The 16,514-nt window shown below is 49.1% G+C and overlaps 1 protein-coding gene across 1 annotated transcript; it reads right to left on the bottom strand.

The window, feature by feature from the left end:
• Nucleotides 1-356: 356 nt before the first annotated feature.
• On the bottom strand, nucleotides 357-15,943 carry MAP6D1 (MAP6 domain containing 1). The gene is made up of 3 exons (XM_058031564.1): nucleotides 15,421-15,943; nucleotides 4,967-5,084; nucleotides 357-2,470 (listed from the first exon to the last, which is right to left on the bottom strand). The coding sequence occupies exons 1-3, from the start codon at nucleotides 15,918-15,920 to the stop codon at nucleotides 2,393-2,395; spliced, it is 696 nt and encodes a 231-aa protein (XP_057887547.1). The 5' UTR covers nucleotides 15,921-15,943; the 3' UTR covers nucleotides 357-2,392.
• Between the last annotated feature and the right edge of the window lie 571 nt (nucleotides 15,944-16,514).

The following is a 16,514-nucleotide window of genomic DNA, read 5'->3' as shown; positions in this document are numbered from 1 at the left end:
TTCCTGTGATTTATGTGAGATGGCAGAATGAAACTGAGGTGAAACAGCAGGGCACAGCATGGGTACTGCAGAAAGAGATCTACATCAAAGTGCATCAAAGCTCTGTGCATTTCATAGGGAATGCAGCTGGGCCACAGCTCTGAGTGTGCCTTCAGGCTGTCCTTGCTGGGGGCTGTGCCTGGGGGAAGGTTCCAGGATGAAGGAACTGACTGCTGATGGCTCTGAATGCATCCCCTGATGCACTGCTCGGTGTCCAGTGTGCCCTGCTGTCATGCAGTGACAAACTGTACTGCAAAGTTGAATACCTGAGAGTTGTATTTTACAACAACAACAAAAAATATGTGAGAGAACCAATAGCCAAAATACATTTTAATTTATTAAATTAAATCCAGTCCATTTGATAAAATACAAGCTTATTATATTACCAATTTGTTTAAACCTGGGTCTTTTTTTTTTAAGAAATACAGTCAAATAAGAAGTGATAATAGACAATTTCCTTTTTACTTTTGTTTTCCTTGCTGTTAATAAAGTCCAGGATTGAAATGAACTTAAATTGTTTCAACAAAACTGTTAAAAAACATTATAAAGAGATTAAACAAGCAGATTGAATTCTTAGAAACATCTAACATGCAAAACTTCTTTTAGCACAGTTTGAATGCTTCAAATGAATTTCCTGAAAAATGAATTTCCTGAAAAATTGTTTTGGCAAGCACTGGGATTACTGCAGGTTTCTCCAAGGATGAGTGTGGGACGAGCCATCCCCTGTCCCAGCCAAATGCAGCTCACTGCAGGTGCTCCCTGCTCTGGTGGTTGTGTTGGGCCCCACTGTGGTGAGCAGGGATGGCACCATCAAATTCCCTCATAATGCAGTGAGCAGATGCTGTCTGCATGTATTGCAAGTACAATTCACATGCCAACAGCCCAAAAATTGTTCTTATGGGAATTATCAGCAATGCATTCATTTTAGCAGAATCCCCAAAGTTCATTAAATTTGTCTTAGACTTCAGCTAGTAAGAAGGTTAAGAAAAAATCCTCCTGTGTAAAAGTCTGTTTTATTACAGATGAATGAGGATCTGATCACTGTTCAAGTCTGAGGATAGTTTCCCTTGTTCTGGACAACACACATGTGTTGCAAACACAAAGTAAAAGTTTTTCAATTTCTTTTTCCAAAATAATTAGTAAATCCATTAAATAAGCAGTAGACTAATTATATTGCATAAGTTATCGAAACAGAAATTGTAAAGTCTTGATGAACAAACGCTAAAAAAATGGTTTCTTAAAACACATGTACCTCAGCAAAAGTGAAATGTGCAGCAGTCTAAAAAAATCAGCTTCAGAACAATGACACTTGGAACGGCCTATCTCAGAAATGACAGATGGCTTACATTCTACATTACATTTCTCTTTAAGAAGAATATCTAAGTAACATTCACTTGTGGTTGTTCCTAGCATTAGCATTACCAATATACAGGCGATAATTGAGGAATTTCAAGGCAATATTTTCCACCTTGCATATGCAAAGAGTTAACATTTATTAAAAGTATAAGCATATCCTTTTCATTAAAGGATCACAAATTGCTTTAGGTAAAATCCATGTACAATATTTACAGCTATACAAGTTATGTAAGTATCTTAGATCCTCTGGAGAGTGCTGGTGGGTGCCTGGCTGTATCCATGCACTCCTCTCCACACCAGCCTGGTGCACTGCTGTCAGGGCTGTCTCCTGGAGTTCAGTCCTCTCTTGCTCCTGCATCAGCTCCCCAATTTTGGAACTATCCAGCTTCCCAGCCTTAAAGGCCCAGGACACTGCACGTGCCAGATTTATTTTAGAGTTCAATGACATTGGCTTCCTCCAGCTTCTAAAACAACTTTGGAAGTTCAGAGCAGCCCCTTTGAAGCTGTGCTTTCTGGTGATGCTATGTCAGGTCCTACTCCCAAACCCCCCCAAGAAGCTCAGAAGTCAGCCAGACTACTCCCTCTCTTTCAGTGGCCTACTTAGAGGGTGTTGCTAAATAAATCTGGTTTGGGTTTTAATTATCCATCCTGCCTGCACCGGTTTTCCCTCCTACCCTGTGTATTTGTGAGTGGGGCTGCTGCCTGCAATCCTGCCTTTGTGCCCAGAGTCAATCTCCTAATGTGACGCCAGCTGGCATAGTAATGAACCTGCTCCTGTGAAAAACTGGGTCACTGCTTGCAGCGTGCTGTGCCAGCTCTGAACCAAGCTTTGCAGTTTGTTGTGTGAACAGAAAGTGTGTGTGCATGTCATTAATCACTGGAGCTGCTGTTGGTAACACCGGGCCTTTGATCTCAACGCTCCTCATGAGAATTGCATAGTGGTACATCTCTAACAAACTCCAGCTTTGAGCTGCCTGGCTGTGAGGAGGGTCCAGGTTCACACGTTGAGGATCCGTGATGGCGCCTGGAAAACAGCAGAAGGGTTGGGGGAGAACCTGGTCTTCACCTCTGGGATCTGGAGGGGTGAGGAAGGGAGAAAAGCACATTAGTGTGACACAGGATACAACTGTCAAGAGTTTGAGGGGCCTGGGGTGTTGTGAGGGTCTATCTGCTCTCCCTGGAACCATGCCCAGGTGTTAGCCCGTGCTGGGCATCAGTGAGATTGGTACAAGGTGATTCAAGGGCAGGTGTGATGCTGGCAAACACTCTGCAAGCACCACAACAAATTCACTGCTGGATAGTGCTGGATTGAAGTCAGAGGAATTACAGTGGTGTGTGTCTGGTCGTCAAGCTTTTGGAGAATGCCATCCAGGCTCCATCAAAATGTTCCACTGTAATGCTCTACGGGGCCACAGCCCATGTCTGCTGTGAAGAGAGGTGCAGACCTGGAGGACCCAAAGGAGACAAACTGGTTACTGGAGATGCCAGGCTGTTAAACTGCATTCTTGGATAAGAATGTAAACTTCTCACGCCTGGAGGAAAGGCAGAGATAACAATGGTCGCTTTCTCTGATGTCTGTGGAATAAGAATTTCATGCAATATGCAGCCCCTGTAGTTGTATTGAAGCATGAAGGACACCTGGATGCTTCTGGCATCCCTAATGCTGAAAACTCAAAGGATTTTATACAGGACTGGCTGTAGATGTGCATCCAGCCCAGGACTCACGTGAGTCTGGCCATAAAACATGGAAGGGTTGAAAGCTCTGCTGGCTATGCTGATGGCACCATCCAAGCAGAGAAAGAAGTGCAAAACTACAGACAAAGAGAGTACAGGGAAAGCTATTGATCTCTGGTTGATGCTGTTTCATTGTTCTGATTTTTCCATTCCTCTGGGGATGCATCTGACACACCAAGGAACAAGTGCAATGTCAAAAAATACATATGCACAGCTCAGTGGCTGGGGAGAGCCAGCAGCCTGAGTCCTGCATGCTGGCTGTCAGGACACACCAGAAACCTGATTCCCAGGGGAAAATCCTAAGGGCCAGGTGTGAACCAGGGAGAAGTGACTTCTCTTTGGACTGGTGACCTTGGCACCATCTCCATTCCTGGCTACACCTTTGCCATGCTGTCTGTTAGACAGACTGTGATGGTGCCCTGGGGCTCCAGGAGGTGGGACCTTTGCTTGCATGGTTCAGAGAGCAGTGGCCTTGGTAGCATGTGTTTCTGTCTAGAATTCTAGTCTTCTCTTTGTCTTCCTCAAGAACTGGGATAGGGACCTTCAGGGGTTTATCTGGAACCCCCTTCTTTGCATCCCAACTGACAAATTGGAAACCACCATATTTTTACTCCCTAGGGTCAAAATGCAAAATTAAATTGACAAGGGTCAAATACAAGGTTAAAGGGTTAAATGCAAGGTGTATCCTCATCACTGCACCTCAGTAAACAGCCCAGGCTATTCAGAGCAAGGAGGAAGTTTTGGTGAGGTTTGCACTTTCAGTTTTGCCTGAGGTCACTGTCCCACTTTCAGCAGAGCTGGCTATACCCATCCTGAGCCTTGTTGCAGCAGTGTGCCAGCAATCCTCTGCGGAGGAGGCACTTGACTGTCTGCTGATTAAACACTTCTTCCTTGTCTCCTCCAAGGCAAAGATTTACTTTGCACATGTGGCCCTGGAGTAGCTGCTGTTACCTCTGCTGGCACAGCTCACTGTGGCTGGGGAGTTCAGCCCCAGCCCTAGCTCTGCATTCTGACTCATTCAGTGCAGCCTGTGAACAATTCCTGTGCTGTTCTCTTTGGTGGTCTAATGCAAAAAGCAGCTAAAACAGAGCCTTGTCAGTGTGCACTTCCCTTTCTTCTGGGGATGGGGAGTGTGGGGGGCCCTGTCAGGGAAAATGCTGAGCACAGAATGTTTCCTCATGGGACTTTCAACAGCACCTGTATTTCACAGCAAGAAAATTATCTTTGCTGGTATAGAGAAACTCACAGAAAAAAATTGTAGAGACTCACAGGAAAATCCCAAGGAAGTCTCAGAGCTGTGCAGCTGTTCATGTGTCCTCCTTGGCATTTATACTGGGGGCAGCTTCTGCCCACACCAGCAAGGGGGAGTTTTGTGCTGTCTGGGCAGGTGCTGTTCCTTAGGCAGTGATCTGCAAAGATCCCCAGGCAAACACCTGTGCCCAGAGGCCAAATCCCACTCTGCAAGCCTGGTGCTAGTCCCCACTGACTGCTGCAAGGAGTGCAGGAGGTGTCAATGGCACCTTACACACAGAGGGGTGATGGCACACACCTTGTACATATGGTGTCCAACTGAGGGAATTGTAAATCTTGAACTTCTTTCCAGTTTAAAACCTTTGTCTTGGGCTGAATTATGATCAGTTGCAGTATGACATTGTCTAGCATGCCTTTCTGAAGGGAAGGGATGGCCACATTACCTAATGGGCAGAGACAAAACAGTTGTCCACAAGGATGTGGCTTCATCCTAATTGCACCTCAGCAATCAAATATGAGGAGTTCCAGATGTGCACTTTGGGCATTATTCACATTGACTTTAGGATTTTTAAAAATGGCTAATTACCTTAAAGTCTGCCTTGTAGCTTGTCTCTTGAACAAAATGGTCTTCTGGGAGAATGAAACCTTGTTTTGACTTTATAGGCTTGGATGGTTTTGCTCCAGTCCATGGGCGATACTCTTGTCTGAAATGAGATTGTCGAGACAGAAGAACTTGTAAAAGACAACATTATCCCAGGGTACTTCAGAGGGTTACAAAGCCAGAAGGCAAGGTGGGATGCAAGCAGCTTGCAAGGCTGACTTGTCTGAGGCATACCAAGGGTTGAATAAAAGAACTGAGCCTAGCAGCCTGCTTCTCTCAGAAAGCCCAGACTGAAAGATGGAACAGGGCACACACTGGGCTAACTGGATTCCCTGACTTAACTCTTTTTTTTTTCCTACAAAATATCTCTTTCCTGGAGGTCATTGGTGCTTCCCTCCTGGATAAGAAGTAGTCAGGGTTACTTTCTGCATGCTAGCCCACAGACCACTTACAATGTAAAACACTGTCTGGCACGTTGGCCACTCACATTTTAAGACACCTAGGTCTGATGTGTTGCCCTCACAAAAGCCAAGAGCCTGCTGATGTTCCCATACGGAGTGTGGCTCTCTCAGCAGCAGCAGTGTTTGCCAGTGTGTGCTGTGCTGCACAGCTGTGGCAGCTCAGCCTGAAATGCACCCAGAGGGAGACACCGTCTCAGCTGGCAGATGCTCACGCTGATGATTTTCCTTCAGATGGGGGGAAGTGCTTTAAATCTGCATGAGGATGTCTGAGAAGGCATTGCTGCTCCAAGAACAAGTCAGCCAAGGGTCATCTGAGAAATGCACAGACTGCACTGAGAAAGGGGCAGCACCAAGGAACAGCATTGCAGGGTCTGCTTAGTTCAGCTGCCAGCTCCCTTCTGCAGCTTTCCCTCAGATTCCCTGCACCCCTTGCCACAAACAGGCCTCACTAGGGCCCCTGCCATCAGGACTGTCTGGGTGCTGCAGCAGCAGCCAGCTGAGCTGTCTTGTTGCTCAGAGGAAGACAGAAGTCTGTTCTGTTTGTGAGTGTATCTCTGGCAACGAATTCAGGCAGCTTCTGTAGCAAAAGGAGAGGTGACTAACCGAGATGTGACAATCTTATTTTCATCCCCTGCCATGGTTCAATAACCACATTCTACTATCTGCTTATATACAGGATCAAGGGGTAAGACAGAGGCTTGTTTTAATGTGTCAAGCTTATCTTTGATCACAGCCTTTCTGAGTTTCATTTTCCCAAGCATGCTATTTGCTATATTTATAATAGTTGCAAATTCCTCTTTTAAATCTCTAACTCAAAGTGCATAAGTGTTATTTTAGAATGAGTAGTTTGGATTTGATCCTTTTAGTATATTATGGACAATGTCTTATGGAAGAACTGTTGGAAAGGAAAGCCAGGCCCCTGTCAGGGCTGTCTGTGTTGCATTGCAAATCTTGTTTATAATCCATCAGTTTGTTCTTGCTGTCCTGAGCTGCCACCTTCTGCCTTCTCTGCACCACGCTGTTTGGGCCTGCTCAGGCAGCAGGTGAGTGCCCACACAGCATCCCTGGTGCCTCAGGTGAGTGCCCACGCAGCATCCCTGGTGCCTCAGGTGAGTGCCCACACAGCATCCCTGGTGCCTCAGGTGAGTGCCCACACAGCATCCCTGGTGCCTCAGGTGAGTGCCCATGCAGCATCCCTGATGCTGGTGCTGGCATTCCTGCCCCCTTCCTGTCACACCTCAGGATAAGGCAGCACTTTAGAAGAAAGGTGATTTGGGCCAAGCAATGCCCCAAGAAGGCAAGCTTTCAGCAGGGAATCCCAGATGTGAATGAAAGCAGAGCTAAATCTGACCTCTGTCCTGCTGCACAGCCAGAGAGGGGACACAGCTAGTGGGCAAAATAGCAGCAAAATGGTACAAAACCATCAGTTACCTCGCCACAGTTTCTAGGAACTGGAACCTGCTGCTCCACATAAAGCCCCATTTCCTCAGGAATGCTGGTGGCATTGATTCCCAGCCATTCATCCCTGTGCTGACTGCTCTCCCTGCTGCAATGGAGTGTGTCTCCAGCTTTCAATGAATGACTGTGCTGCCTGCCTGTGCAGCCAACTCTGTCTCAATGCTTTATAGCAGATCATTTGCTGATTTGGCAGGCCCCCAAGCACAGTCCTTTTGGATCACAAGACCCTCATTTTGGCTGGAAGTCAAACCATTCTCCTCTCAGCCTGGATAGTCAAAACTATTTTTGAGGCACCTACATGCACTGAGGAAATGCTCCCCATAGAATCAGAAACATAAGGGCAGATACAGTCATGGCCCACACCACAGCAGCATTTCTGGTTTGGAACTGGGATTTTGCTCTGGGGGAACCCAGAACTCTGAGCCAAAAGTGAGGGGCAGAGCAAAACAGAGACAACTTAGCTTGACTCCTTTTGGGAGCTGAGGTACTTAACACAAGAAAGGAATATTATAACCTTCGGTCAAGAAAGTGCAGCTAACTAAATCTGCTCTGCTACTAAGCTTGCAGGACACATAAGCTTGTATTCCCATCTCCAGCTGCATGGCCAAGAGTCAGAAAGAACACGAGCCCAAATATCAGTCTTGGAGTCATCAGTGGAGTCAATCTGAGCAAAGCCTGGGGAAGAGGAATGACCTGTTTTTAATGTTACTTAGTTTAAGAGGTCAAGTGACAAGATTAGTGACTGTCTCCCCCTTTGCACCCTGTGTAGTGTGACATCCAGCTGCTGCTGGGGGTGAATGTGTAAGACTGACTGTTGCTGCTGGAGACCATGATCTTCATCCTTGCTGCTGCACCCCTCTCCTCCTCCTCCTGTGCCTGGGCAGAGCAGCTGTCAGGGTACTTTGGGACTGCAAGGACCTGCAGTGGAGGGAAGGCAGCCTCCAGGCCAGAACTCAGTGCCCAGGCTCTCCTGAGGTGCTGTTTTGTCCTCCACTCTTGCAACCTAGAGGTGAGATTTTTGATCTCCGTGAACAGAAATGACGTGGTGGTAGCTGAGGTACTAAACCATTGGGGTTGTGAAAGAGAAAGACCTCCTGAGTAGCACACAGGTTTTAAAACAGCAGTGATCAAAAGGGAAGGGCTGGTTTTTATGTACTGCTGTTTCTTTACCTCTAACTCACTCTAGGAATAATTAAGAAGCAGCATTTTGCCAGTGGGTTGCCCCAGTGCTTTAATCATATAAATCACTGCTTTTCTTTGCTCTTTCTCAAAATCTGTTAATAGAGCTTGGGAAAAGGCATTTCTTTTGTAATGTGTGGGGATGTGTCTGCAGGGGAAGGTCTGAATCAGTGCAGTGTGGAGAGGGAGGCTTGTGGCCTGCTGGGACAGTTTAACCCCTGTGGTGGTGAGAGATGGAGCAAGTGGGAGTACAAATAATGCATAGGCTAGAAACAAAGACAAACCAGCACTGGGCTGTTAATTACCAGGGTGTTGTGATGAAGCCCAGCATTGATGAGAGCTGCTGCACTGAGCTGCTGTTTATGAGCCACCTCCCCCTGGGTGAGCAGCACTGCCTGTACCAGGATGTCAAACAGCTGAGACAGGGGCCAGGCAGGAGAGATGGCCCCACCATCATTCACCAGCATGGCCCTGCAGACTTCAGGGTATGATCTGGGAATGATGCATTTGGGAGTGGTCCTTCTGTTCTTTCCAGCCACAGTGTCTCCTGATGCTGCAGTCGAGCTGCTGGATGCTGTGACTACACAATGACCAGCCTATGTGCTGCCTCCAGCTCTTTCCCCATTTCATGTGCCCTACTAATGTTTGTGCTTTGCAGAGAAAGCTGTCTGCAAAATCCTTTTTATTTCACTAGTGACCTAGTGAAAATCTAGCCTAGAAAGCTTTTTAATTTCACCAAGGTGAAGGGCACTTCTGTTAGGTGTAGGGAGGCAGTGGGAATGCCAACAGTGCTGTTTGCAGTGCTGGGGCTGCTGTTTCCATACAGATTTATCTTCAGCATTGATAGTCATGGAGCACCAATGCCAGAGCAGTTATCATTTTAGTACCTCATCTTTATGTCACAGTTTGCTTCCCATGATTAATTATCACTGGTGGTTCTGAGCCACTGCATAACATTTCTTATATAAGAATTGGAGAAAAAGGCTCGTTCTGTATAGCTGACCATAACTCAGAGCTATGCTGCCTGACCTAGTCTGTGTTCATTCTTCTCCCCTCTTCCTTCTCATACCCAGCACACCAGTGACAATTAAACAGCACCATGAACATTTTTCCAAATTTCCTTTTAGAAGGAAACTTGTGTGCACAGCTTGGGCTGTCTGTTATTTTCTTTTGAAAGTACAAACTACTCTAGATGTCCCCTGGGGAAGTCAGACTGGTGTGGGAGAGGTTTTGCCTGAGGGTGTGGGGTGTGAAATGTCTCCCTGTTTGCAGCACAGCTCTTCACAGACTACTGTCAGGGCTGTTCTGGTTTGCCCAGGCAGAGCTGGGTGTTCAGCAGTGCTCTCCCAAGGGACAGGCCAAGTGTTGGCAAAGCCCTCCACAGGTCAGGGAGGGTGCTATGATGTCTCCTGGCAAATGGAGGATTGCAGATGTTACAGTGAGAGCTCTGCATGACAGAGTCAGGAGCCCTCCTGGACAATGGAGCCATTGAACTGCTTCTCCTCTGAGCTGTGTCAGACACTGGTGGGGTGCCCTTCCAAGCCTCAGACACAGAGGCAGATTGTGCCCATCCTCCTATCCAGCCAAAGAGCCCAGCATGAGGATAGAAATGGGGGAAAGGCTGAAGGAGAGGTAAAAATAGAGGGGTAGAGAAAAGACATAGCAGAAAGACAGACCAGCACACAGGAATTACAGAGGAGGAAAGCAGAAGCCACTTGGATATCTCCTGTCTCAACTCTCACCCCCAGTAAGGTCAGGCAGTACCTGGAGCTGTCCCTAAGTCACAAGAAGGAAGCAACAGCAAAAGACTTGAATGAAAGTACAAGACAAAAACCCTAAGATTCAAACTGTTATCTTAGGGTGAGTTTTAGGGAGTTGCTTTGCTCATAGGCAGATGCTCAAGGAAGGAGCACTTCCATTGGTGTGACAGGACAGGCAGCTGCTTCTCCTTTATCAGAACGATGTGACTGGGGATGTGTGGGTAGGTCTGAGGGTCTTGACTTCTGCCATCCACCCATTTTCCATTCTTTCACTCTAACATAAGTCTGAATGGACTTTAAGTGGAGGAAATGCCTCCTACTTTAAGGAACATCTTTGAATCCCACATTTCAGTTCTACAGCACAGCTTGCACAACAGACACCCTCTCTATTCCCACCCCCCTGTGTCTCTCTCGCACACCCCTGTGCCCCTCCAAGCCCTCTCTGCCCCAGCCAGGCTATGCAGTGCACAGTGGCACTCTCTGCATCCATCCCAATGCCTGCACCAAGCAAGCTTACTTCTTAAATAGCACAAAAATCAGGGGCTTGAGTATTAATTTCCCCAAGCAGCGAGATACTTAAGAATGTAAAGATAACTGTAAGCCTTGATTATAAAAGATTTACTGCTATTATTAAGGATAAGCATGCCTTTAAAGATCTTGCTGGATCAAGGATGGAGCTCCTCATACACAGTACTATTAACCCTGCAGGCTCAGGTGCCTGCTCTGATCCCACACATTGCTGAACACAAGCTCAGGTATTTTCACTGCTTTCTGCACAGCAAAATAATAAGATGCTTTTCAGAGTGAAGCAGTCACCAGGGTTCACTTTGCTTTTCTACACAAGCACTGTTTGAAGGCAGATGAATGTTCAGGCAGCCTAGTAACACACACTGAGTGCATCCATAGGTATGGGGAAAAGCCTTCACTCCGTGCTATCCCTCCTGGTCAGGGATGTCTGCTGCATGGTCATGGAATGGCATGTGCTGAGTATTTGTACAAGAGGACTGGAATTCAGTTTGCTGAGGTATCTTCCACCTGCTATCCCCAAAAATCATGAGCAATGACATAACAGACACCTTTCCTCTTAATTATTCCAGCTCTTTATGAGGTTTCTTTTCATCAGAACAACATGGCTCACTCTGGGTGAGCAGGAAACCCTCCTGATCTCAAGGCCCCAGTTTGGTGTTATTCACTGCTGTGCTTCCCAGGTGCAAACAAGCTGAGTGCTCTTGACTCTTACACCTGCTCAAAATACCTGTCATGGAAACCCCAGCTGCAGAGACTGGGCTCTGCTCAGGGCCTGCACTGTATGTGTGTGCAGAAATTTGCAGTCATCTCCCAGTTCCCCAAGTGTCAATTCAAGTAAAGATGATGGGAAAAGAGGCAAAACAACTGCTCACAGCTCTGCTGCAACATTTTCACTGACATACCTGAAGTGTTTTCCAAAAGCTGGCAGGTTACTGAAGGGAGAACTGATGTCTGCAGTGATTTATAGCGTAGCTGAACCTTGAACAGGGTTCTCCTCCCAGCAGTGCTGGCCCTGACAGAGAAGCTGTGCCTTCATCCCTGTTGCCTTCTAACAAGGTAAGAAGATGACATCCAGAGAGCAGAGCCAGGTGAGGATGCTGACAGCACCAGTTTCTCTCACTCTCTGTTAAGGGAGCTAAGTAAAGCACTTCTCTATTTCTAGACTGTCTGCTAAACGCAATCAAGACCTAGTACTACAATTAATGGTGTGCAAAGCCAAAAGTACACAGCACCTGCAATTTACTGCTGAGGGGAGAAGTCACTTCCGTGACACCAAAGGACAAACCCTTGGGAAGGTGCAGAGAGGCCACTCAGCACTTTCTTCTGCCTCCTCCAGCATCAGTAAGGTGTAATCTACTGCAACCCTCTGCAGCAGGCCCCAGGATCTTTTCACAGTTGGAGCACATCCCATTTTAGGCTTTCAAGTGCAGCTTGTATTGATTTGCCTTAACCTGTGTGCCTGAGCGTGCCTGAGCTCCCACAATGCACCCCCATTGGGTTTGACTTAATTTAGACCCTGCAAAACTCCAGCCAAAATTCAGGGACTGGAGGGAGAGAGAAGCTGCCCGAAGATCTTTGGGCACACAGGGCAATAGGGCAGGGAAGCTGTAGGGCAGTTTGTAGGGAAGGCAGTTGTGCTGTCCTTCCACCTTTTATTCAGTTATTATTTCAAAACACAAAAAAAATCCTCACTTTCTCAGGAGTACAGGTATTGCTCCAACACCCCCTCCACCTTCATCTTTACTCTGACCATAGATTCCTCCAGTCTCAATCACTGATCCCAGAGGTTTATTTTGTTCTGGGAAATGCCAGGTCATGCTGAGCAGTTTCACTATGCACAGACAGATTTGTGTGCAGCTGGGTTTCCTTCTGAGCTTAGCAGAATGCAGAATGAAGGCTCACAGGAGCATTGCATTCATACACAAAAGCACATCAAATGGTGCTGAATGTTACAGGGGACCCAACACTACACTTGGGTGTTTCACAGAAACAAACACAACAGGCTGCCAGAGTCAAAATTCCTGACTCTAAAAAAACCCAAACAAACTAAAAAAATCTAAAGAAATCCCAACACCTTATAGAGTGAAGCAAGAAAACCAGTATTGCAATTAAAAGCATGGAGTGGACCAGGTATCAATGCCAACTCTTCTGCATTGTCTTGGTCAAGACACACTTGATTTGTCTTTCCCACTAAGCAAGCCCAGGCAGCTGCTGAGAGCTGGCAGTCACAATGTAAGGTGGAGGCTACTGCCCAGCAGTGCCCACACTGCAGGAGCCAATCCTCCAGGAGTCTCACAGGGCATGGCTGACCCAGCTGTGCACAGAGCCTGCTGGAGCACCTGCAGCACAAAGGACTCCAGTGACCATTTCTTGGGAGAGTGGACACAGCTCCCATGCAGACAAGCCAGTCCTCAGGGCTGCCCCAGCTCCTCACTGGGCTGACCCACAGGGAGGCTGATACTCCTGCAAGCAGAAAAGAGGGAATCTCCCTAATGTTCTCCCTAGCAAGGCAGTGAGACTGTCTCACAAAAAACATGTGTTCTCATACCTTTGCTTCTCTCTGCCATCTGCTGCAGCGGTCCCTGCCTGCATGTCTCTGTAGGACACTCTTCCGTTTTCTGCCCCAAAGACATCATGGGGTTCACCAACCTCCTCCTCAGGACACAATGGGCCTCAGTAAGAGAAACCCCCTTGCTCTGCCTCTGCCACAGGTGATCTGCCTTCCCTGCTGCCCTCACACCTCTGGGAGAGTACAGTCTACAAGAGTCAGGAGATTCCTGTTGCCAGAGCACAGTGGGGCTGTGCACGGCCACCAAGGGACAGTTTAATAAACAAGGAGGGTGTTTATGGTCTTTGATACTGAGGCAGATGAAGAATATCAATCCTTAATGGTGCTGGTCAGCTACTACCTGAATAGTGGACAATTGCTTGCAGACTGCAGTGCTGCCTTTGGAAAATAAGGTAAGAGGAGAGGAGTGAACTGTAGTGGTTTTCATGGAAATGTCCTTGTGGGTTGTGAGTGCTCAGCTTACCAAAGGTGAGTGTGCTGTGATCAGCCCTTCTCTGCTTCAGACTGCAGGAGTGCCATCACTGAAGCTACCAAATACAAACCCAGTACCCCAAGTGTAACTAATAATGTGTGTAACTATGCCAAATACATGCTTAGTCTTTAAAAAAAAAACACTAAATGAAAATATACTCTTGGAGCCTGTGAAGCTATTGGGAACTTTTCTCCTGCTGCTTGTTGTGAAGCCTGTGTGCTCAGTGGTACAGCAACTTAAATGTGATGTTGTACCAGATGAGAATCTAAAGAAAATATGGGAATTACTGGAATAAGGCAAAAATTGTTTGACTTATATAGTTCTATCTGCATCAGTTTACTGTGCCTACAAACAGCCTAAAGGTTTTATATGGGAACTTTCTTCTGGCGTGGCTGCCCTGGCTTGTGCCTCCATCCTTGCCATTAACTGCTCCTTCTTTCAGCTCTGAGTAGTTCCTCAATTACCTTGAAGTCTTACTTTTTGTAAAATTTGTTTTGGTTTGCATGCTGGTATGTTGCCCCAGCCAGTACTTTGTCCTGTGATCTGTAAATTTTTTCTTTGATGACAGTAGTTGAGAGCCTTTGTAAGAACAGACAAGTCAGAGGGAAGGGAGGAGAGAGAAGTGACTGTGAGCCCTGGAACAGCTACAGGAAAGCTGTGGCTCTAGTGCAGGCTGCTGCAGCCTTCCCTCGAGTCAGGCTGAAAAGGCAGGGGAGGCTTCAACAACAAGGTGGAGATGGATGTGTTTCTGAAAGATGAATCTTGCTCATCTTGTTCTACATAGGTTTCTCTGAAATAATTCCTTGCTGGTTTGAAACTTGAAAGTGCTTTACCTCAAAACCAATAATTACTCTGTGATTGTCCTGTGAGATGTGGCAAAGGAAAAAAAAAGCACATAAATTCAAGCACTGCAGTTATCCTTTCAGTCTGCATGTTAACTGCACATAGCTGCCTGTGCAGGAGGAGTGGGATAAGCAATGCTGCTGTGCAGGCTGGTAATCCTCCCCGAGGCACCCAGTTTGTCTTAAAAGCACTGTGATAAATAATCTAATGAATTGCAGGGATGAAATTTCCCCTAGGTAGATAATAACATGCAATAAGTGCCTAAATACTTGTGAATCAGTTAGAATAAAAATAATTACTCTATTAGTATACCTCATAGGTATATTAAAACCTGCCAAACATCATTATGAGGGAGCATGTGGTAACAACATGAAACTGATACAATATTCAACAGCAGCACTGTAGGAGCTGAAATCCCTCTCCTTCCATGGAAGATGTCAGTAAGAACAGAAGTTGGGTTTAGGTGCATTCCACCTAACTGCTTGTTCCCAAAAATAAGCATCTGTAATCTTTCATACTGTTCAGAGGGAAAGGAAGACATCAGTAAGATAAACCACTTAATTTTTAAAGGTTCTGAGACAAGTGGTTTGTGACAATTTTTTCCATTGCCCATTAGATGACATAGGGGATATATCCTGCAAAATGTCTTCTTGTCTGACTAATCTTTTAAGGCTGTAATTTGGCTCGCCTTGAATGTCGCATTCCAGGAGTTTTAAAGGGAAAACGATGATGGCACTAAGGGATGCGGCTCTCGGGCACGGACGGGACTCGGGCAGCTGTCGGAGGTGCCGTGCCTGCCGGCAGCGGGTGGGTGAAGCGCTGCTGCGCCAGGGCCGGCATCATGGAGCTCTCTCCTCTCCCGGACCGGGGGGCGCGCACCGAGGCCGGCTCCGCTGCCCCGGCACGCACAGGGGCTGCCGGGCCAGGCACCCGCCCGGGGCACAAGAGACGCTTCTAAGGACAGCATTTCCAAAAGCAAAGGCGGCTTCGGCGAGAGGCTGAGCCCGCCGGCGGGCCGGCAGCCCCCGTCCCCCTCCCCTCGGCGGCGGCTCCCCCGCGCCGCGGCCGCCCGCCGGCATCCCCGCCCCGCGCTGCGGAGGAGCGGCCCCCGCCCGCGGCAGGAGCAGCCCCGGCTCGGGGCGGAGCGGGGACCGGCCGGGCCCGGTTACCTGTAGGAGGTGGTGTGGCCGCCGTCCGCCTGCGAGCGCGGCCGGAGCTGCTCGGGGCCGTCGATCGCCGCTCTCCCGCCGCCGCCGGGCAGGGCGCAGGCGGCGCGTCCCGGGGCGGGCTGGGGGGCGGCCCCGTCCCTCCCGCCGCCGCCGCCGCTACTGGCGCTGACCCAGGGAAAGTCGTCCCTCCTCGGGAGGGGCCACGCTCTGAAGTCCCGCCGGTACTGGGTCTCCGCCGCGAAGGGCTCTTCGGCGGCGGCCGCCCGGCTCTTCCTGCGGCCGCTCGGCTTCCCGGCGGCGGGGTCCCGAGGGCGGCGCACCGGGGCGGGCGGGCGAGCGCTGCCCCGCGGAGGGGGCCCGCCGCGCTGGGGCGGCCCGTCCTCCTGCTCCTCGATGTCCGAGTAGTTGTGGATGGTGAGCGGCACGGAGAGGTCGGACTTGTCCAGCTGGCTCCAGAAGCGGGCCAAGCAGCACACCCGGCTGATGCAGGGCCAGGCCATGGCCGCGGCCGCAGCCCCCGCCTCGCCCGCAGCGGCGCCCGCGGCTCCGGCGCCCGCAGCCGGCCGCGCTCCCGGCTTCAGCCCTCATCGGCGGCAGCCCCTCCTCCCGCCGCCCCCTTCCCCGGTAACGACACCCCCTCGCCGGGATTACGGCCCGCACACGTGACCCGGCTGCCGGCGGGAGCCCCGTGCAGCTGCGGGGGCCGGCGGCGGTGCGAGCGTGGGGAGCGCGGCCCGCACCGGCCCCCGCCGGGCTCCGTCCCCGGCTGCCTCGGGGGGCACCGGCTCTGCCCGTGCTGCTGCGGGCCCCGGTGTCTGTCGGTGCTTTGGGAGCCGCTCTTTAGGTGCCGCGGAGCGCCGGAGCGCGTCCAGTGACGGCCCCGGCCAGGAACGCTGCTCCGCGCTAGCTGGGTTGTACTGCTCAGCTCTACCTTCGAGGCAGCCGTAAGCGTTTGTATGAAAACCTGGCGCTTATTTTATAAGTGATCTCAGTGAGAAACAGCAGCATTGCCATGCTGGTTTCCAAGAGCTTCGTGCAAATCCTCACCTCTCATAATCCCCCTCCATTTACATTAAGAGTTTAACCAATTCACT

This window comes from Melospiza georgiana, chromosome 10 (genome assembly GCF_028018845.1).
Source record: "Melospiza georgiana isolate bMelGeo1 chromosome 10, bMelGeo1.pri, whole genome shotgun sequence".
Classification (NCBI taxonomy): Eukaryota; Metazoa; Chordata; class Aves; order Passeriformes; family Passerellidae; genus Melospiza; species Melospiza georgiana.
The sequence above is the reverse complement of the archived record's forward strand: the minus strand, read 5'-3'. Positions and strand labels throughout refer to the sequence as shown.

Excerpts from the sequence above, each read along its gene's own strand:
- MAP6D1 (XM_058031564.1), bottom strand. The coding sequence starts at position 15,920 with ATGGCCTGGCCCTGCATCAGCCGGGTGTGCTGCTTGGCCCGCTTCTGG. Across the intron at positions 5,085-15,420 it reads GGCCACACCACCTCCTACAG|ACAAGAGTATCGCCCATGGA; the intron begins GTAACCGGGCCC and ends ATCTCATTTCAG. Across the intron at positions 2,471-4,966 it reads GCTACAAGGCAGACTTTAAG|ATCCCAGAGGTGAAGACCAG; the intron begins GTAATTAGCCAT and ends TCACCCCTCCAG.